The 22560-nt window shown below is 38.7% G+C and overlaps 2 protein-coding genes across 7 annotated transcripts; both read right to left on the bottom strand.

Annotated features, from left to right (window-relative positions):
- Positions 1 to 5085: 5085 nt before the first annotated feature.
- On the bottom strand, positions 5086 to 16566 carry LOC128234875 (uncharacterized). 6 transcript variants are annotated; one of them, XM_052949467.1, is made up of 11 exons: positions 16549 to 16566; positions 15972 to 16072; positions 14967 to 15233; positions 13414 to 13572; positions 12225 to 12311; positions 10185 to 10309; positions 9762 to 9902; positions 9142 to 9264; positions 8694 to 8806; positions 7417 to 7595; positions 5086 to 6997 (listed from the first exon to the last, which is right to left on the bottom strand). In XM_052949467.1, the coding sequence occupies exons 3-11, from the start codon at positions 15160 to 15162 to the stop codon at positions 6015 to 6017; spliced, it is 2106 nt and encodes a 701-aa protein (XP_052805427.1). In that variant the 5' UTR covers positions 15163 to 15233; positions 15972 to 16072; positions 16549 to 16566; the 3' UTR covers positions 5086 to 6014. The 6 variants fall into 6 exon arrangements, with proteins under 6 accessions (XP_052805427.1, XP_052805426.1, XP_052805429.1 ...); XM_052949466.1 differs by lacking the exon at positions 16549 to 16566 and having other exon boundaries at positions 15972 to 16539; XM_052949469.1 differs by lacking the exon at positions 16549 to 16566 and having other exon boundaries at positions 13414 to 13569; positions 15972 to 16539.
- Positions 16567 to 19065: 2499 nt separating this feature from the next.
- LOC128234329 (helicase SRCAP-like) lies at positions 19066 to 21757 on the bottom strand. Its single transcript, XM_052948504.1, has one exon. The coding sequence runs from the start codon at positions 21445 to 21447 to the stop codon at positions 20797 to 20799; it is 651 nt and encodes a 216-aa protein (XP_052804464.1). The 5' UTR covers positions 21448 to 21757; the 3' UTR covers positions 19066 to 20796.
- Between the last annotated feature and the right edge of the window lie 803 nt (positions 21758 to 22560).

The raw sequence follows: 22560 nt of genomic DNA, 5'->3' as shown, positions 1-22560 counted from the left end.
AGACATTTATTGAAAAATGTACGTTGGGTTCTGGAATGTGAGAGGTCAATGTTTCGTAACCCGAGACAATAAACTCTGTCCCCTATTTCAATCATGCATGGCGTGGTTCATAAAATCGGAGAGCAAGGGAAACTTGTAACAAGAACTGGGATGCAAATTTTCCCTCCTTAGGAATTTTATAATAAGATCAAATTTGCAGCTAATTCTTAAAAACAGACACAGACACGCAAAAGACAAATCTATTCCGGCGGAAATGACTGATGGTCGTTTCTAGAAGTGCTAGTGACTAACGTTAACCAACTAGCCGGCTGTTTTCGGTCTCCGCTAATTGAAGAGGAAACATCCATTCTTTACTAACAAGCTAGTTTTAACAAGCCATTGTTAAATTGCAGCTAACAAAACGAAATTACAACGAATTAGGCATCGTCATCGGTCCAAATAACACACATTACGGGGAGGGGAATTTGGTACTCGCATTTATCGTGTCACGAGGGGCGTTTCCGGTCATCCATCATCGCTCCGTCCGCGGCCATAGAACCAACCGTCCATTCTGACGGCCCCCAGAGGAAATGGCGTCAAGTGGAACATGTCATTACAACTCCGCTGCCGTCGCTATACGTCGAGAGGAACTGGTCCCAATATGTCAGCGGACTTGTCTTACATGAGTGTTGATTGTCGGCCAGGGACTCTGAATCACTGGTAAACTATGTCGTTTGTATTTGGAACTAAAGAAATCGTCGTAACGTAATTGGAGAGACATATCGGACACATTTCACATCTATGGTATAGCAATATATATCACAATGAAGCTGAACAGTGAAAAGTCTAGTCTTGTTTGATCTGATTGCAGGACTTACAATGACACTCGTATTTGAAATTAATACATACGCATACACCTGTATAACAAACACAAATTTTAAGTGATAAACATTTAACTTCTTAAATAAATAATGCGTTTATGGAAAATATAAATTACTGATAACAAGATTGTAACCGTGTATTGAATAACTGAAAAAAAAAAAACCGCATAAATATTAAATGATTTGTGGGTCCTAAAATATTTACAGTGATTAATTATCGTCTCATAAGGTAGAAATGTCATGTGTGTTCTGCACCTTTCTTTTAAATTAAACATGGTGTCCCTCATAAAAACCATTGTTTTCGACATCATGGTATTCATCCTTTTCGGTAAATTTTAACAAATTGCGGTACATCTTATTTTGGAGTAAGAGTGTATCTTTAAGTAAGCTGAGTTTTTTTTATATACTACAAGTTTTTCTTTAAAAAAAACCACATTGCTGCAATAGCTGATTGTTTAAATGATAAATTGACACTCTTATTCAAATTCAATGCATACACATGTATGACAAACATAAATTTTGAGTGATAAACCTTAAACTACTAACTAAATAATGCATTTATGCTAAAAGATTTACTCTGTTCTACTATAGTTTCATAAGGTAGAAATACCGTGTTTTATGCACATTTATTTCAAGTTAAACTCGATATCCTTCATAAGAACCATTGTTTTCGACATTTATTCATCCTTTTTGGAATATTAAACAATATTATAAATTGTGGTAAATCTTATCTGGGAGTAAGAGTGCATCTTTAATAATTGTCGCGTTCTCGAAAGCATAACTATAAGCAATGCTATTCGTTAATGGCCATTCTTATGGGGGTTTTAGCTAAAGAGCCGTGGAAGGGTGCTGCACCCACTCTTGATTTATAGCACGCGTCTCTCATGGAGACCAATATGTGCACCCTTATGCCTTCACAAAATCAGATACTTAAGATTATCAAACGTGTCTTTTTATTTTGATTAAAACTCAAAATATGACACTTAATTCATACAAAGTTGACATACATTGTATTTGACTGTTGAAACCTATTATTACTTCAATTAAGTACAATTCTTTACATTTTCTGTAAAATTCATTATGTTCAAATTATTTACAGAACATCAAAACATTGTCGTGAGTTTAAAAACACTGTCGTGTGCTAAAACAAATGTTGTGTGCTCAAAGGCTTGATGTGTGCTAAAAACCATTGCCGTGTGCTAAAGGCATTAGACTGTGTGCTCAACGGCATTGTTGTGCACTCAAGAGCTCGGTGTGTCTTCAAAGGCATTGTTGCGTGCTCAAAAACAATGTTGTATGCTCAAAAGCATTGTTGTGAGCTCAAAAACTTGGTGTGTGTTTAAAAACATTGTTGTGTGCTCAAAAGCTTGGTGTATGCTCAAAGGCATTGTTGTGTGCTCAAAGGCATTGTTGTGTGCTCAAAGGCATTGTTGCGTGCTCAAAAACATTGTTGCGTGCTCAAAAACATTGTTGTATGTTCAAAGGCATTGTTGTGTGCTCAAAGGCATTGTTGTGTGCTTCACAGCATTGTTGTGTGCTCAAAAGCATTATCGTGTGGTCCACAGCATTTTTGTGTGCTCAAAAGCATTATCGTGTGCTCAACAGCATTGTCGTGTGCTCAAAGGCTTGGTGTGTTCTCAAAAGCTTGATGTGTGCTCAAAAACGTTGTTGTGTGCTCAAAAGCTTGATGTGTCAAAAGCATTGTTGTGTGCTCAAAAGCATTATCGTGTGCGCAACAGCATTGTTGTGTGCTCAAAAACATTGTTGTGTGCTCAAAAAACATTGTTGTATGCTCAAAAACATTGTTGTGTGCTCAAAAGCATTGTTATGCGCTCAAAAGCATTGTCGTTTGCTCAAAAGGTTGGTGTGTTCTCAAAAGCTTTATGTGTGCTCAAAAACATTGTTGTGTCCTCAAAAACCTTGTTGTGTCCTCAAAAACCTTGTTGTGTGCTCAAAAGCATTGTTGTGTGCTCAAAAGCTTTGTTGTGTGCTCAAAAACATTGTTGTGTGCTCAAAATCGTTGTCGTGTGCTCAAAAGCATTGTCGTGTGCTCAAAAGCATTGTTGTGTTCTCAAAAGCTTGGTGTGTGCTATAAAGCATTGCTGTATGCCCAAAAGCATTACTGTGAGTTCAAAAGCATTGTTGTGCGTGAAATAGAGTAAGGTTACACTTTATGGGGAGCATCTACATACACAGAAGTTTAATGTGAATATCATATTTGTAGGCATTTCGAGATTACCTGACAATGTTAAGCTGCAGTAATCATAGTTAGTTTATGCTAGATCGTTGGTAGGATGATACCAAAGCAGGCGTTCATTTCCTTCAAACTACTGTGCCAACAGACCCCACTATCCAGTTCGGGCATCATGGCAACCCTTCTGTTCTCCATGCATATGCCCTGATTTCGTTTTAAGATAATGCCAAACCATCTTACTGTGTTCAAAACAATTTATAGAAGAATATTCAGTTAAGAAGTGATTTATACCAAACATAACCAAATAAGAAATGATATAATTATGCTGGCTAATTTCTGTCATTTTGTGTTTTTGCCTTTTTGATCGAAAAATGGAGAAATGGCAAAATCAGCCTAAAAGTAATTGATTTCTACTTTTTTACGCTCAATCATGTTTTTACGTTCGACCGATTAGTGCAAACGCATAAAAAAAGTTTTTTTTGACATTCAGAAAAAGTACCGTTTACTTTCCAATGATTAAATACATAGACGCTCTGTGATATTATTTGTCTGTCGGGAAGACCTCCAGTGGCCGCCGGAACGATCGAGACGGGTTAACCCACGTGACCCTACGTCGCGGTGACTGATGGGAAATTTATCTGCCGGTGTGACCCCTGGCGGTAGGCGGACATCGCTCACGGACCACAGACTTGTGGCCAGATCCTTGATTGATTGGGGGCCGATCGATCACGGTGTGGTCAAGTACGCCGACAAACGGGATAACAAGGGGCATTGCGGCCTTATCCTTGCAATTTATAATCTGGATTCGGAGAAAAACTAATTTGTACCGTAATAAATTCGAACTTACTGAATTTTCTAGCGCTGTTATAACGTTCAGTTGACCTCCGTTGAATATAAATCGCTTGGTTCGAATTCTTCGTTGGCTCGAACTTGATGTAAAAGACCGATTTCTTTATACTGAAGGCAAGCATTCCCGCTTGGCTCGAATTTTCCGAGGCTCGATAAATTTTCGCCTGTCCGTGTGAGTTCGATCCAACGGAGTTCGAACGCTTATAACATGAATCTACAATGCGTTCAGAGGTGCTGCACTTCAGGGAGACTTGAATAATACAATTACAAACCGCCAGAAAAATACCAGGGCTGTGAAGGGAAACTTAAAAATGCTCGTTGATGTCAAATAAAAGGCTGTCTAAAAACATACAATCTCTCAGAGGAGACATTTATTTCAAACATTTTTAGAAGACAATTACTGGAAGAACATTCGAGACAATAAATACAGGGATTCGGAACTCCTCGGCCATTTTTATCGAAAACAGGCTCCGAATGTAAATACCGGCAGTTCTTGGGAAGATATTTTAAACAATTCGCATGTTTAGCTCCAATATGTTAAGGAGCCAATCTCCGGTTTATTTTCAACAAAGAATACTATGAATAAATTATTGCCTTTTAAAATGAAGACTAATCGCCTTTAGTGGAAACCCCATCTAGTGCTGATTACGCGGTCTGCATGTTTGGATAATGTTATGGAATTTCGCTAATTTAATACATTTTTTTCGGTAATTAGAATCATTGAAATTCAGTTCATTACTAGTGCTTTGTATTCAGGGGGCCGCACGGGTCTCTCTGGGTACTTCATTAGGGGCCCCGAAACCCATTGTCGTCGTTTGTTGAAGGGGCTGAGATTTATTTGGTTAAGAAGGCTTGCTTCATATTAATTAGAATCAGGTCTCAGTGCTTAATGATGCGTTCATGTGTCCAATGAATGCGAAATTAATAAATGCAGATTTGATTTCACGATTTGTATTGTAGCACTACTCGTTTTAGCCATACTCCGAGATCTTCTCCGCTAAGATCAATACCATTAATGAGAATTTTGCCCAATATGGCACGCGCCGACCCCTTCCAGAATGTGGTCCCTATTTTGTCCCTTTGTTTCCAGGCAGCCAGACGCACTTCCGTCAACTTGGAGATCCATTTCCTGTGCTGTAAACCTGCCACCCATTCACTTCCGGTATTGACGCGAAATGGAGGGACAATTTCAATGCTTTTATTTTTTTGTGAATTTTAAACTGACAGTTACATGACACATTCTAGTGTTCTGCACCCAATTTCAATACTTCTAAAACAGTTAAGCATTCCTTTTTTATGTAGAAAACCACTTTTATGAACATGAAAGCGTAACGCACATCCGTCCTATGTACGCCGGCCAAAATGTTAATGCTAGTCACATGATCATTCTATTTTGGTAATAATGTGGAACTGAAAAAATGAATGTCAAAAGTTCACACTGGTCACTAGAAAAATCTACAGCGTCAGTTTGTCCCACAGTTTAAAGGGACTAGACACCATGGGCCATGATTGCGAACAGTCTCAAGTCCAAGTCTAGACTCAGACTCAGAAAATCATTTTTATAAAGAAACAAAAAATCATATTTATTCCATTTCTTTTACAAAAAAATGTAAATATTAGTAAAACATTCAAACAGTAATATATTTCAGCAAATTTTACCATCAATACACTAATAGAATGAAAATTACAATGAAATGAAGTTTTGAAATAATGAGTCTTGAGTCTGAACTCAGACTTGCGACTGTTCGTAATCACTGCCCTGGCCCTAATTACTCGAAACTTTTTAAGTTAAACAGGCTTAAGTAGCTTATTTTAATTATACAAAAAATATACTTATATATGTGATTTTGGCTTCCTCTGCTTCTGCTTCTGCTTAGATACGATAGATTTTAAATTGTCAAGATTCGTGGTAAATGAATTTGCCCTATAATGATTAGTTTTTAAAAGACCATACATGTAATTTGAAAGGCGTATCGTTACTCTAGAACAAAGCATTACGTTGAAAGTAGTATGGTTACACCACAGCACATAGTATATAACGTTGACGTGTGTATTAGTACACTACAACAATAAATTACATTGACAGTGAAATTATTACAGCAAACAGCCAGTTACAAAGTAAGGGTTTCCTCCAATAGTTTTTCGAGACCGAGCGACATACGGTTATTTCTCTTGTGCCCCATCAAGCGCTTCAGTGGGTCCTTCATGGCGTCCGTCTCAAAGTGGCCGATCACAGGTAACGGGCAGAGGACATCTTCGTTCACCACCGTGTTTTCGATGTTCGGGGATTCTCGCGAGATCGCAGTTGAGACCGCCTTCATTTTGTTCCATGCTTCTCCTTTCGACGTCTGCTCTACTGTGTCTATCAGTGCGCCCAGGTTCTCGACTACCGACTTTGCGTATGATTTAAGGACGGCCCCGGTAGCCACCGCAGATTCTGAAGTGTGAGACTTGGCGCCGTACTCATCCATGACGGCCTGGAGACTTTTCTGTCCGTCCAGCATGACGGCACGCGACTTCCGATTGTCTCCGGCCTTGACATGCTCGGCGGCAGCGTGCAGTACGTCCGCGGAAACCATTTGCATCTCATGTTTGCACACAGCCGCGGTAGCGTCATCATTTTTGTTTGTTTCGCGTAGGGAGTCAATAATATCTTCCTTTGTAATTATTTGTTCTTGCCAAAATCTCTCTCCTTTAATGTTTGTAAATTCGACCCTAAGTTTCAACATTGCTTCGTCGTCATCGAACGAGTTGAGTGATTCCTCTCCATTCCAGCGGACGCAGACGCCGAGCTGGCGCGCATGCCCGGCCGGAAAGTCGTACATGAAGAAGGCCTTCTCGCGCGAATCTCCGTGACCGGAAATGGATCGCCGCAACCGGATGCGGTTATCCCGCGAGCACTTGTCGTCCACAAACTCTATTCCATTTCGCGCCTGAATGACGTAAGAGATGTTCCAGGCGACGGCCGTCTTCCGGAGGAGCACCGGAAGAAAGAGGGCGGTTGCCGTGTCCTCGGTGTCTTTGTTAATGTAGTAATATGCCTCGCTGCTACACGTTTTGGACAGCATGTACGCGGCCTCGGAGATACCGCTTCCTGTAGAAAAAGATAATTTACATTGTTCATTTTCTAATGTAAAGCGGTTTAAGCATTTTAATAATAACAAAGGGCGTGTTTTTCTTTTTTCCATATGTATACATACACGAGGGCATACTTATCTTTGTAAGTGTGAATACGGAATTATCGAATTATGAGTTCCAGATCGCATAGAAGAGGATAATATGTAACTACATGTACAATAAGCATATACCTTAACCTTTTAACGTACATGTATTATGATGTTTAAGTATAAATATACGTTCCGTAAAATTGAGATCCTTGGAAGATATATTCTTATTCCTGGATAATTGCAAATATTTTTAAACTGAACACAGTTCAGTTGACTGAAGCTGGTTTTTGTGTGAATGGATTTTTTAACACTCTAGCTTTACTTGTGAGTTCTATCCATCTCTTACCCGTTGTAACGACGGAGATGGTGACCCACTGGTTCTGGGAGTCGTCGAGGCTTGGAACCATTTGTCGGATGCTCTGTCGCGTCTCGTGCACCAGCTGCATCGCTTCCGTCGTACCCGCGTTTATTTCGCCGTCCGAGAAGATAAGAATGGAGTTCTTGCTCTCAAGATACGCCGTCTCACTTGAACGGAAGTTGAGAAAAAAACAGGTAGAGAGTGGCCTAGTGGTTACTGACCCAATCATTCGGAACTCCTCGGCCATTTTTATCGAAAACAACCTCAGATGTATATGGGTGGTTTACAATGTCAGAAATCGGTACATTTTAACTACGCTGCAAGTAGATCGCGTAGTAATTTTAATTTAGCAGTCCAACCTAATGACTTAACTTTTGGGAATCTTAATTATGTTTGCAATAAACTTCACTGGCAACCAATTTAAACTTAGGTATTCAAATACACGTTAAAACACTACATTTAATTACTAATATTAATTAAAATTAAAAAATAAGATTCTGAACTACTTCTACCGATGTACCGTCATACATCCGAGGTTCCTTTCGATAAAAATGGCAGAGGAGCTCCAAATGCTGTCCTAGTTTTCCCAACAATCTCAAGTTCCTTATAACAAGGTCAAGGTAAGCACACTAATTTTGTTTTGGAAGGAATTTTAAGACTTCCAAAAGGATTTTAGGTAACAACGTCAGGAAGAAGGAGTTTTTCTTTGTAAAATCAAGTCTGAGTTGGCATATAATAAGGTACAAGTACGGTCGAACCCCGTTGGCTCGATTTCGCTTGGCTCGAATATCACGTTGGCTCGAACATGATGTAAAGGCCCAATTTCTTTACACTGAAGATTAGAATTCCCATTTGGCTCGAATTTTACGAGGCTTGCGGTATTTTCTTTGGTCCCTGGGAGTTCGAGCCAACGGGGTTCGACTGTACTTCAACGTGTTACGCTTAACGCTTTTCGAAACATTGGGGCCTGATGGTGGCCGCGTCCCATACAAGTGGTTTCAGGTTCGATACTCATCGGGAGGAATTTTGTCAGGGCCTCTCACATTGGACATCAGCAATGATTTCTTATCCAGGGAACAAACTCTAGGGTAAACCTATAGAAGATAGGTTTCGTTCACACTCTAGTAGTAAAAGAAATTAGTGTAAAATGAACTCAACAGAGAGGACGAGTGGCATTGCCCAGTGGTCCAAGCGACCTACCTCTTTGACAGTTAGCGGCTGTGGACATAATCAGCAATACTAATTTACGTGTAAAGGAGTCTTACTCTTTAAAGGATTGGAAGAAGACCCTTAGGGCGGTGCGAATGCCGGCGGACAGGTTGGTCACGAGGGACATCGTTCCCTGGTCCAGGCGCCTCGCCTTCTCTGATAAAAGTGGCTGTGGATGGTACGAGAGTAAAACAATTGTTTTCGGCGAAATTTGTACATGAAAAGTATGTTGATTTAAATGTTTAAACTAAAATATTGAATTCTTTGTATTTATAGTTTTCTTTAAAGTCCCAGAATGTTTGCTTTGTTTGTGGAGACGAGCAAACTAAATGCCGAACATGTTCGGGCTGAATTGACCTGCCGAATTGTTATGGTGGATAAAACCACTAGTTCTTAATTGTTCCTTAATTAATTAATGATGGCATAATATGAGTATGAAAATAGGAATATAAAATGTAAGAACAACAATGAAATCAAAATGAATCAACCAGTAGATGTACAAACCCTGGTCTTGGCGTCTAGCTTTGTAAGCGGAAAGAAAATGTCCCCGTCATCCCCGAACGTAACTATGGCAACCTGGTCCCCCTCGTCCAGGCTTGAGATCAGCTGAAGGGCGAAATGCTTTACCTGAAAATATAATTTAATGATTAAAGCTCAAGGGAGTGGGGGTGAGGAGGTGGATTAAAGAGTACAAATGAGTACATTTTCTTTCCTAAGGCGTTACTATGACAACCCAGTCCCCCTCGTCTAGACTTAAGATAATCTGGAGGGCGAAATGCTTCCCCCGAAAGTAGGAAATAGTGATTAAAACTGGAGATGGGGGTTCAAGGTAGGGGTGTGGGGAGTTGTATGACTATATCCGACTTCATTTGTCTTCAATGGGTCTTGTACCACTCGTTGGGACTTGGAATAAATTGGAGATAAAAAAAAATACATAAAAGAAGGAAATAATTGTAAAACTGTAGACTTTGAAGAGGTTTAAGCGTATTGGTGTTACTATGTCAATCTGACCATCATATACAATGTTGATAATATTTTTTATTTATTTCAACCTGTTCATAAAGTATTAATGAACTGCATTATTTAAAATATTCGCATTAACAATTGCAGATAGCGTTCGTCACCTTGGTGATTTTGGTATGCCTAGTGTCGCGGCCGATCTTTTGCAGCATACTTCCGCTTCTGTCTACGAGCAGCACGATACGCACGGGCACACGAGAGACGCTGGCCACGTGGTCAGTGCTCAACCGTGTTATAACCTTGACCTGGATATTATTTTAAGCATTAACACCAAAAGTTCATCTATATTTACTTTTAACTGTCCGGAGCAAATTATTATTTTTTATTTTAGATGCATCATTACGTAAATAAAAAATACTTAGAATAACACACAAATAGCTTACAATTTATGATAACGTTTAATAATATCTGCATGCGCAATTTGGTTTGATTTTCTTTAAACTTCGTAAACAGCAAAAACAAAAACGATTAGCAACATTTTTCACTCAATCATGGGTAAAGCCATGCAGCAGAACAGTGGCACTGACCGTGGATGTATCGGCGACGAGGAAGTGTTGGAAAGCGATGTCAGATGTATCCGAGAGCTCCCCGAGCATCCCAACTCCTGACTTACGCCACTCCCCCTGGGGATGCACCGTTTCAGGGGTCGCTCCTACACATGTAAGAAAATCATACATTTATAGAATTAATTAATTTTATAAATACTGTGTATGTGTAAGATTCCATCTAGTGCCACTACCATGTGGCTTACGCACCGCCGTCCATATCAGTCCGTTTTTAAACTTGTCTTTCAAGTTTCAGGGATATCCTTCATTATCTGTACGAGATTTAGAGCGGGAAAATGCTGTGTTCCAACCTTGACCTTAGAATTGTAACCTTTACTATTGTTAAAGCACGTTGCAAGGCAAAGTCAGAAAACGGGGCCCAACATTTCATCGCGATGTCCTTCTGCTTCTACAGATGTTACATAATCGATCGGAATGGTAGTATCATGACCTTTTCCAAGGTCTCGCACTACGAAAAGTAATGACCTTGACCTTGGGCTACCACTATCAAAAGGGTTTCTGATAAAGGAGATAATTGAGCGGACAAATGGGATTGCTTATGCCCTTGGCCCAGTTGTGAAAGTGACCTTGAATCGGTGCGGTTTTTACGAGGGGTTGTATCACTGCCCTGCAATGGAAGGTTGTTGGCTGTAAATGGAGCTGCATGGTCACGTTACAGGCTTCGAGCGGTAGATATATAAAAAAGTTAGAAATGATATGTGTCTATTTAGTCTCATAAATGTACATACATAACAAGGGGTCATCAAGGGCTTATGCTCTACTGACATTTTTTAATAAAAGCAAGTTCACACTAGTTAGTGGCAATATACTAAACCCATATTGAAAGGGAAGCAATCAACGAAACATATAATGAACAAAGGGCAAAGGGAGAGAACCACTACAATAATACGCATCTCTCTCTCTCTCTGTACTAATTGTTTCCCTATGTGTACACGTTTGCTAGGGCTGCAGTATTAAAAGGGCCATAATCCAGGAATGCATGAGCAGATCTGGCTGGTTTGAGAGAGTAACCTAGGGATTTAGCCAGGGTATTTAAAACGACAGGGAAATGGACTTAAGAAGAATAGGGCTCATTGCGTCAGACTTTGGAAAAAATAAAAATTATGAATCAAGTTAATCAAGAAAATCTCAGGAAATATGCTTTATTGAAGTAATATTAGCTTGTAACATTCAACTATCAGGTGCGTAGGTTCCTATAGGCCATGCAGGCCGCGGCTTACAATGTTTTTGGAAAAAAGTCAAAATATTAAATAAATTATTATAATGTTGTCAACTTTAGTTACAACTTATAAGCCATAAACATCTCAGGATAATTGATGTTCACGTAAACATATTTGCGTAATCGAAACAAAGACCGAAAGCACCTCTTCAGAAGTCGGCCGACCCATCATTTTCGGCTAAGCTACGCCCCTGACTATGTCAGTGTTTTACGAATTCATAATCATATTTTAAGTGTTAATAAAAGCAAATGAATTATTTGATAAGCTGAAGCAATTAACTTTACAAAGGCAGAAGGGTACCCATGCTGGTCACCTGATCAGGATAGAATGGTGCCAGCAAAATGGGGCAGGCTGCAACACCCCTACCTACCTCTTTAGCTAAACCCCTAGAGTCGAGCTTTCATGAATATATTTGTAGTTTTGTACTGTATAAGCTTGATTGAGATCAAATCGAAACTGAATTCTGTATCGCGTTCACAAGCATTATTTTTTTTTGTTTACGGACGCACGGACGGACGCACGGACGGACGCTCTGACGACGGACACCACGCCTCTACTGCAGTAAACCTGGCTAAAGCCCAAATGTGTCGGTCAGATAAAACAACAACATTTCATGCAGCCAACAAAAATCAAAGCACTGATAGTGCTGAACGGCTTGTTCATATGAATGATAGTATGGCACTTGCTCTCTCGCTCTCATGCCTGCCCGTCCACACACCCAACCTTCCGTCAGCTAAAGCTCAAGCCTAAAAATGACGGAACCTAACTCAAGGTAGCTCACCTTTCCGCGTGCTGCCACGCCGGAAGTTGCCTTTAAAAGAAGTCTTGTATTGGATGCCCTCCATTCGCATCTGCTCAAAGTCTTTTTCTGAAAACGGCCAGACATTAGAAAGGTCAAAAGGCATATGTGCATATCAACACCAACACCCACTGGAGTAAATCTACCCTCGGAGAAAAATATTTTCCATTGAATTATATAGGCAAAATTATGGTCTCCAGTAAGGTGAACACCGGCTTTTCAAACACAACAACAGATTTGCCCCCGTTTTTTTCGAATTTTGCAGATATGTCAGTATAAATGCTGAATGTTCAATAAGCAATTATTATAAGCTGAAATCTAACAACGATTGCCACGGCAAGTAGATCCTTTTTTAAATAAAACTTTGACACAATGGCCGTTGCGACTAGAACCTTTATCCAGAACAATAACCTGTATTAGTGGTCAACATAAGATTTTGTCAAACGAGAAGGCGGTATTTCTGAACTTTTCCAAACCATTTAGTTCGGTAAGTCAGCAGTCATCCGTTATCAATTTTAACCAGGTGGAGCGGTAGACATAAAAGGTGGCTGGCCCAGGTAGTTGGTAATTCACACCATGCGCCTTTTAAAACATTTATTTCTGTTACTACATACTTGCAATATTAAACCATTTTGTCTGGAGGATAAAACAAACTAGTGTCCTTTCAGACAACTCAATACTTAAAAAAGTATATGGATTGTTTATTCTTTTTATCACAAACTATTGTTTGTCAGGATATTTTTTCTCAAATGTCACGATGAACGCGCCCATAAAACACTTTATATGTAAATTCGTTCATGTGGGTATCTTTACCCTGTTGGAAAATGTTTGGCGTATAAACGCAACATTAATATGTGACCTTTACTTCGCGTCGCGCAATATCTTTATTATCAATTTATATGGAGATAAATATTATAGTTAAATACCCATTGTTTTACATCGCGATAAAGGGAACTAAAATTTTGCGCAATGTCTAAGTTAATTTAAAGTGTAAGTACAGGAATTCTTCGAAGCACTTACTGTATGTCAATCGTTTCAAGTATCAGAATATGTAAACTTAATGCTTTCGGAATTGAAGCTAAACCATTTGCAAAGGAACTAAGAGCGAATTTATTCTTCCGTCATAAACCCAAACACCACTAGCGTTAATTAACATTTAAAGCGGTTTTACCACAATTAAAGGGGCTCAATGGCCCCTGTCCGAGACCGGAAGTGGGCGGGCCGGGTTCTGACCTAACTCTCTGATGTTGACCGGAAGTGGGCAGATCAGACTCTGACCTTATTCTCTGGGGTTTCGGTCGCATTGCAACAGGTCCGAGGGTGCGCACTGCTGGAATTTTAACAAAAACAAAGCAAGATACAATGAAAGAGGAGCGTTATCCTGTAGCAGATATAATTAGGTGTATATATATAATTTTGTTTGTTTCCGAGTTCTCTTCCAAAAATATAGGGTAGGCAGGTATGTATGCATGTCATTCTTGAGTAAAGTTGTAAAAATCTTGCGGAAATTAAGTGGTAAATACGAAACAATTCGCGAACGCTATCAGGTTTTTACGGCAGTTATATGCCACCATATGTTGCGTTTTATTTTCTTAATATTTCACACTGAAAACTGTCGCGATTTTGTCTGTGCATATTTACGCGTCTTTCTCGTGCAAGAATTACTTTGATTTTAACCCGAAATGAGTCAAAAAGAACTTGCCTGGTTGCAATGAAAGCATAGTTTCTATACTTAAACTTGGGAGGGCTTGGTAAACCGGAAACAAACAAAAAAAGTTTTTTTAAGCCTTTCTCACATTATTAAGCACAATAAGGAAAACATTGATATCATTAAAAGGTCTCGCTCATGATTTTGTAAAAATGCATTTTTTTTGTGTGAGGAGTGTTAAAACTAAGATACCAAAAGCTGCTTGAAACCCTTCAGCAAATGTTGATATTGATCAAATATCGTCTTTGAAGACCACACTTCTCATCACAGGGGTAGGTTGCGTTGTTTTGACACACCACGCCCCCGTTCGTTTTTTTTTTATATTTTTTTATCAATTTTTACTAAGAATATCTTACAAAGATAATAAAATAAAAATTTAAAAAAAAATAAAAAAAAATTGCCAATTTTCACAAGTTACAGTTACCACATCATATTCTTATTAAAAATTGATAAAAAAATAATAAAAAAGAAAAGAAAAAAAGAAACGGACGGGGGCGTGGTGTGTCAAAACAACGCAACCTGTCCCTGTGCTTCTCATAAGCGTTTATAACGCGTTTCAGCAGCGATTCCGTTTTTACATGATTGACATTATCACGTGATGTTACCAATGTACATGTATGTTAAAAATGTCAAAATATCAACCACAGTCCTGGCGGTCTAGTGGTCAAGGCGTCTGATTTCTATTTTTCTCTTGACTTTACCGGCATTGGTTTGCACTCCACCAAAACCAAAATACTCTGTTATGCTATAATTGTATTTGTTTTGCAATTTCGAGATCACAGAGTAAAATGATGATAAAACGTTGTTTTCAGAAGCATTACAGGGAAAACTTATTTTTTGTCCCAAAACATGAGCGAGTCCCTTTAAAGAAAAGCGCCAAGACAATTTCGGGCTGGTCGAGAAGCAACATGGAGGGAACTGCAGATTGTTAAAATGTTCTATGTCCCCAAAGTTGCCCCGCCAAGATCACATTTAAGATGGAGGGTAAAGAGTTTAGTGGCAGAGACATAAAATACCTTCCGGACTGTGGCGTCCATTTAAAGTAGCCGTTGTAGGTCGAGTGAGAGCTTTAATGTACGTCTCTGCGACCTCCGTCTTGCGCTTGTACGCGTCGAGGGTGTCCACGGGCACGTGCCACTTCCTGTCATCAATGAACTTCCGGAGTTCAACCACCTGTTCCGGTGACAGTTGCAAGACGTGTGGTTCCGTCATCACGCGGCAGTCTGGTACCGGCTACCAGCGAATACCCTTTGTGGGAGATTGCTGACTAACGGAACGAGTTTCTGTCATAAAAAATGTTTTTATAAGGAAATAACAAGTAAAGTTTGATTTGCGACGCTTAAAAAGAATTTATATGCAAGTTCTTACTTTTACTCAATTACAAGTTTTGCGAAAAATGGAAGTTGACGATGTGCAACATTGCACACAGAACAAAGTGATATTCTAACTAGACAAACGAGACGATACGCGCCTGTTACGGTCACAATTTGAGATTCAGGGTATGTTTTTGTTTGTGTTTTAAATAATGTTAATATCCTATGTTCTTTATGTGTCCATAATGTACGTCCTCTTTGTCTACATTGTATTGTTTATAATTGTAAAGCTGAATTTCTCTTCAGCTATGGAGGATAAACCAAAACTAAAATATAAGTCAGCTAAATGCACTTATATATTTCCGTGTTCGAAAGTATGTTTTGTCAATGGGATTGCAGTATCAAGATTTTAAAATTTCTGTACATTTATTTTAGTAAATCAGCAGTCAGCCGCTTTTGGTTATGATCAGGTGAATCGGTAGATTGGAACAGAGGCTGGATCAGTAGACAAAATATAATTTCAAACACTAAGCCGCTGAATATTTGGCTAATGCGTAGGTATTGAATGCGGCTAATAACCTGTTACTATTTCTGACTCGTCATGACATAAACATAGATCAAAGTAAAGTAAATAACTTATCTACTTAATCTTCCGCTGAACGGTTTGTATAAAACACTTTATTACAAATACATTTATATTTTACCAACCTTGGTGATGAAAAATGTATCCTCGTCGGCATTAACTACCAACCTTTCTAATGTGGAATTGAAAATGTCCTCGTCGGCATCAACTACCAACCTTTCGAATACTAAAATGGAAATGTCCTCGTCGGCATCAACTACTCAACTTTCTAATGCAGAATTATAAATATCCTCGTCGGCATCAACTATCAAACTTTCTTACACAAAATTGTTAATATCCTTATCGGAATCAACTACCAACCATTCTAAAACAGAAATATATTTTTTGAATATCCTCGTCGGCATCAACTATTAAATCGTTGGTACTCATTGACAACGAAGATGCTTCACTGAGATATGATTACAAATTCTGAATTAACTTCCCGTGACCTGTTTGTTTCATCTTTTATTGTTCGCATGTTAATTTCGACAGTATATTTATTATCTTGTTTTTGACTTACATAACTATAAAACACTGTTAAAATCTCCAAAATAAAATGTTCAATAGTCAATAGATAAGCCTATTGAAATCTGATAACTTCCATTAAATGCCATCTATTAATGATCATAATGCGGAGTTTTAAAATTCCCCAGTTTCAAGTACCTGGCGAGATCATGAGCAACTTCCTTGTCCTTCAACTTAATAAAATCTTCCTGCTTTAATGAGCGACAAGCTCTAACGAAGCGTGACGCTCTTCTTAAAGCTGAACACTTACATCTTGATCGTTTTGACAGCTTTTTTTTGTATAGGAGTAAGACAGTTTTTGCACAAATGTCTGGCAACCAGTGACATAAGACTGCTGACAAAATATGAGATCGCATTTTTTTTTTCAAATTTACGTTCGAACAATGATTTTTATGGCTATTGAAAGGCAGTTTTGGTTAAGTTATATTGCAGTTTTTCTTATGTGACTGAATTGATTAATTTAGTTTAAAAAAACTCGCGAAATACTATGCGGACGTCATGAATATGCTTTCCGATGGTTTATAGAAATTCATCAGTTGAATATAAAAGTTATTTTACTGTTTTAAAAGGTGAAAATATCAATATGATATTCGTCACTGTTTTGAAATGATAGCCCACTCTCACGTCCAAATCAAACGTCAGTGCGCAAAATGCTGGGACAAAATTTTAACGTTACGTCCGCTTACAATTTGGTGCGCTTTAATGAAAAAACTACAATTTTCTGTTACCTTATGCCATTTAACTCATAAAATAAAACGATAACAAATGTTTGTTTCTGTATAAAAACACAATGAATTTCACCTCGGAAACACGAAAAGTAGCTATGTCACTGGTGGCAACGCCATACGTGAAATACAACCTATGGTGCTCACTCGGTGAAAATATATTACGATCTTACACAGTGACAAACAATTATCCTCTATGCCAAGAGAGTTTAAACTGCCACTTGGCGAATTTTAGTGCATATTGCAGCACTTATAGTACACATACTAGTAATCTATAGCAGAAAATGGTTACATTTTCTTGAGAAATTAACATTTTACTCATATCATTGCAGATGATTGCTCTATTGTATGCGCCTTGAAATCATTATAGGGTGCCCGGTTAGCACAGTGGTTGGCGCTTCTCACCTAGGCGACCAGAGATTGGTTGGTGGTCACCAAGCCGGACAAGTGGGTTTTCCCCGGGTTCTCTGGTTTTCCCCACACCACAAGACCACACTCTTGCACAACATTTTGCCAATAAGAGTGACTTAAAATATGATATTATAACTTTCTTGACAATCTTTGTTAAAAACGTATTCAATGTGCTACTTTGATTCTCAATATTTCGATGTCACAAACGGGTGAGAGGTTAACTTATGAGTGGTATAGGTGTCCGCCACTCACACAAGTCGTTTTGGGTCCGATCCCCACCAAGGGTACTTTCGGATTGAATTTTGGGACCGTATTCAATGATCGTTTTTATCATTGACCTTAGAAACGCCTCAGTAATTCCATTTAGTCCATTGGCCAGTTATTTTTACTGTCCAATCAAGACATTTGGATTCTTATCTGATAATAAAGTGAAAGCTAAGATGGTCATTGCATACAGCCCACGTACTGGTGCCGCATTCAATAACCAACTTTTAGATCTGACTTATTCACCAGGCAATTGTAACCACGCCCCCCCCCCCCCCAGGTCCAGGGAATAGCGGAGACTTTTGGTCCAGCCAACCCCGGCTAAAATACCCACCCTGCTGGAACGAAAAGATGGTAAAATCCCCGCTAAATGCCCCCGCACCCCATGTAACCTAGATAAGGCCCATTCCCCGCTATATTTAAAGCGAAGATAAAACCACCGCATTCACCCGGCACTGCGGGGTCACCTGAAAGTTAAAAACACGGCCCATTTCCCCCAGTTCCATTGTTTGTTTTAAGACTGAAAACGAAGCAGGTTTTTCAAACAATCGATCGAAGCGTGTTCGTCGGTTTGTCCCATATGAACACTAGCCGTCACTTTGAAAATACAGCTTCGCGGACAGTGACCCAACACGTTGTGTTGAAACACAGCTTAGTACGACCATATGCGGTATCATTATTTTGAAGAAACTCAGAAATAATGGCTACATGTAGAAGCTCCATCATGTTATTGAGGCTGTACACAAAACCATGCTTTTGTTAATTCAAGCAAAACTTTCGAAACCCTTTCATTCAAAACTGAAACTAGTCTGGTATGAGCAAAAATAATGCCCTTATATTACTCCTACTGGTTTATGCTCAAATTAGTGGCGAATTCATGGTCTAGTGTAAACACACTTGATGGCAAACCAGGGGTCACAGGTTCGATTTCATGCCAAACTACATAACAATCTTATTCTTCTTATCTCATCTCAGAAATGAGGATCCCGTGTGACAGAGCTATCGACACGATGGTGCACGACAAAAAACCAGGGTAGCTCTAACCAGGGTAATATTCTGCGCATTATGCTCCAAAAAAACTTATATGACTAACAAACTCACACTCAAAGCCACCAATTTCTGCCCAACGGAAATTAACTCCAAAGCGTTTCACTTTCAGCTCTATCCACAATCGAGCCAAATTATATTAGCATAAACTCACATCAAACTATTGACAACTTCGAGGCATAAGTGAAGTTTCACATCTTAACAATCGTTTCTTTCAGTTTTATGATTACTACCAAAACAAAAATATTCCAAATCTTATATTTTTATTTCAGTCTAAATAATTCGGTACAAGGGCCAATTCACGGAGCTTTTAAAACAAAGGCAAACTCTGAAACAAGTGAGATAACTGGCTACCCAGCCAATAGACTCGATACAAAGAGCCATCACAAACATATTTTTTTTGTTAAATCAAAAATTATTATTAGTTAATCAAATAAAAATCTAAATAATTTCAAACATAACTGATCATCAGAAAACAGATGAGTTTCAACAAATTATAATTAGTCATATAACAATACATTTTAATGCTGTTCATAAAAATACTTCTTTCAAATAAACACTCAAATCTGCATTTTCCCCCAATGACTATAGTGCCACATTGATATTTCTTAAGCCACTTATAAGCATTTAAAATCTAACAAGCAAATTTTGTCTGTACCGATGAGTAAAGGCGAAAGGTTTCTATCGGCTTTTTCATTCATTATGACTTGGTACTTTTTCGCTTTAAACTCTCAGTATAGAAATAGATCTACCAGCACATACTTATAACTATGGAACTAGATCTAGCAGCACATACTTATAATCATGGAACTAGATCTAGCAGCACATACTTATAATCATGGAACTAGATCTACCAGCACATACTTATAACTATGGAACTAGATCTAGCAGCACATACTTATAATCATGGAACTAGATCTAGCAGCACATACTTATAATCATGGAACTAGATCTACCAGCACATACTTATAACTATGGAGCTAGATCTAGCAGCACATACTTATAATCATGGAACTAGATCTACCAGCACATACTCATAATTGTAGAACTAGATCTACCAGCACATACTTATAACTATGGAACTAGATCTACCAGCACATACTTATAATCATGGAACTAGATCTACCAGCACATACTTATAACTATGGAGCTAGATCTAGCAGCACATACTTATAATCATGGAACTAGATCTACCAGCACATACTCATAATTATAGAACTAGATTTACCAGTGCATACTCGCAATTTTTCATTGATATGTCCAAGACTTCACAAAACAATTCAATCTTACTTGTTTGTACATATTAATCCAAATGTTATGAATAAAACTTAAACAAAACCTGAACAAAGTTAAGATAAAGATTGCTTTCGTCTGATTGGTCTGAAGTCATTCTCGTACACCAGCCAATGATGCTATGCATACATATTCAATCATTAATCATTGTCAAGCCTCTGTTGAATGAGAATTATCTGCAGACAGAAGGTTGAAACCATTAAGATGCAAATAAAATTGTTAAAAAAAAGTTTAAGAGATCAAATTGTTAGGGTATGGAGCAATTAGTTTTTATAACTTCCCTATATCTTTCCAGTGGTTTCTTAGCTTTCTTTAACAATACATGTACATGTATGTTCAGAATGTATTCTGCAGGGGGCCATGTGATTCACACGTGACACTCTTGGGGCCATGAGTCTCACACATGATGCTGCAGGGGCCATGAGTTTCACACGTGATGCTGCAGGGGCCATGTGTTTCACACATGACACTCTTGGGGCCATGTGTTTCACATGTGATGCTGCAGGGACCATGCGTTTCACATGTGATGCTGCAGGGCCATGAGATTCACACATGATGCTGAAGGGGCCATGAGTTTCACACATGATGATGCAGGGGCCATGAGTTTCATATGTGATGATGCAGGGGCCATGAGTTTCACACGTGATTATGCATGGGCCATGAGTTTCATATGTGATGATGATGCAGGTGTCATGAGTTTCATATGTGATGATGATGCAGGGGCCATGAGTTTCACACGTGATGATGCAGGGGCCATGAGTTTCACACATGATGATGCAGGGGCCATGAGTTTCATATGTGATGATGCAGGGGCCATGAGTTTCACACGTGATGATGCAGGGGCCATGAGTTTCATATGTGATGATGCAGGGGCCATGAGTTTAATATGTGATGATGCAGGGGCCATGAGTTTCACACGTGATGTTGCAGGGGCCATGAGATTCATATGTGATGATGCAGGGGCCATGAGTTTCACACGTGATGTTGCAGGGGCCATGAGTTTCATATGTGATGATGCAGGGGCCATGAGTTTCACACATGATGTTGCAGGGGCCATGAGATTCATATGTGATGATGCAGGGGCCATGAGTTTCACTTGTGATGCTGAAGGGGCCATGAGTTTCACATGTGATGCTGAAGGGGCCATGAGTTTCATATGTGATGATGCAGAGGCCATGAGTTTCACATGTGACACTGCAGGGGCCATGAGTTTCACACGTGATGATGCAGGGGCCATGAGTTTCACACATAACACTCCAGAGGCCTTGAGTTTCACACCTGATGCTGAAGGGGCCATGGGTTTCTCCAGGAGCCATGCATTCCACAAGTGAAACTCCAGGGGCCAGATGTTCCACACATGATGCTGCAGGAGCCATGTGTTTCACACATGAAGCTTTAGGAGCCATGCGCTTCACACATGACACTCAAGGACCATGTGCATCACACATGACACTCAAGGGCCCAGAGTTTACGGCGGCCATGCGTTTCACAACCTCTTATATGCCAGTTCAGACAATGTACTATTAACATAAAATAAAACTTTAATAAAATGAGTATTATACAGATTATAGGATTTTTTATAGTAGCTTTTATAATATATAAAATCATGTATATTGAAATTGAAATTTCAGGGTTCTTACTCATTATATATAGAGTAATATAAATATTAACTTAAAACCAATAGGGAGATTAACAAATCACATGATAACCCTGGACATACAAAAGACTCATTGACTTAATCGATTTAATATATTATTTAATCGATTTAATATATTATTTTGTGAAACAAAGTCGATAACTATTGAGAGCAGTTTTAATCAGATTCAGCTTAATATCAAAAAAACAAAGTACATGTATGAAGAGTCAATAAAATGTACATGTCAGAGAAGGAATTTGAATCTCACATATTTCAATACAAAAAAAAATACCGTTGGAAGTTAAAAACAAAAACCATGGTAAAAATATATGTATACACGAAGTGACTAGTATAAGAGACTTACACCGTAAAAGGATTGGTGGTCACATATTGTAAATAAATGTAGGGTCAGGGTCATCTGATTTAAATATCATCTTGTAATGTATCAAGTGAATTCTATTCATAGGGATGAAAAGTGATCATGTCATAACTGTCCAATCATGATGTTGTTTGGACACATTGCCGGGAGGGCCAATTTACTAATGTTTTTAACTTGTGGCCCAGCCCGATTGTATATAAATAACATATCTTGAAATATTAACCATATACTTCACATATACAATAAAAAAAACGATTTATCATTAATTTAAAGTCAATCAGAATTCATATCAATACTTCAAGCAGATTTGAGAATAATTTGCAAAGCCTTGGTCAATTTTCATCAAACAAATACAATGCAACATGTTGGCTATATAAGGCAAAAAGAAGCACTCA

The sequence above is a fragment of the Mya arenaria genome, chromosome 5, assembly GCF_026914265.1.
Source record: "Mya arenaria isolate MELC-2E11 chromosome 5, ASM2691426v1".
Taxonomy (NCBI): Eukaryota; Metazoa; Mollusca; class Bivalvia; order Myida; family Myidae; genus Mya; species Mya arenaria.
The sequence above is the reverse complement of the archived record's forward strand: the minus strand, read 5'-3'. Positions and strand labels throughout refer to the sequence as shown.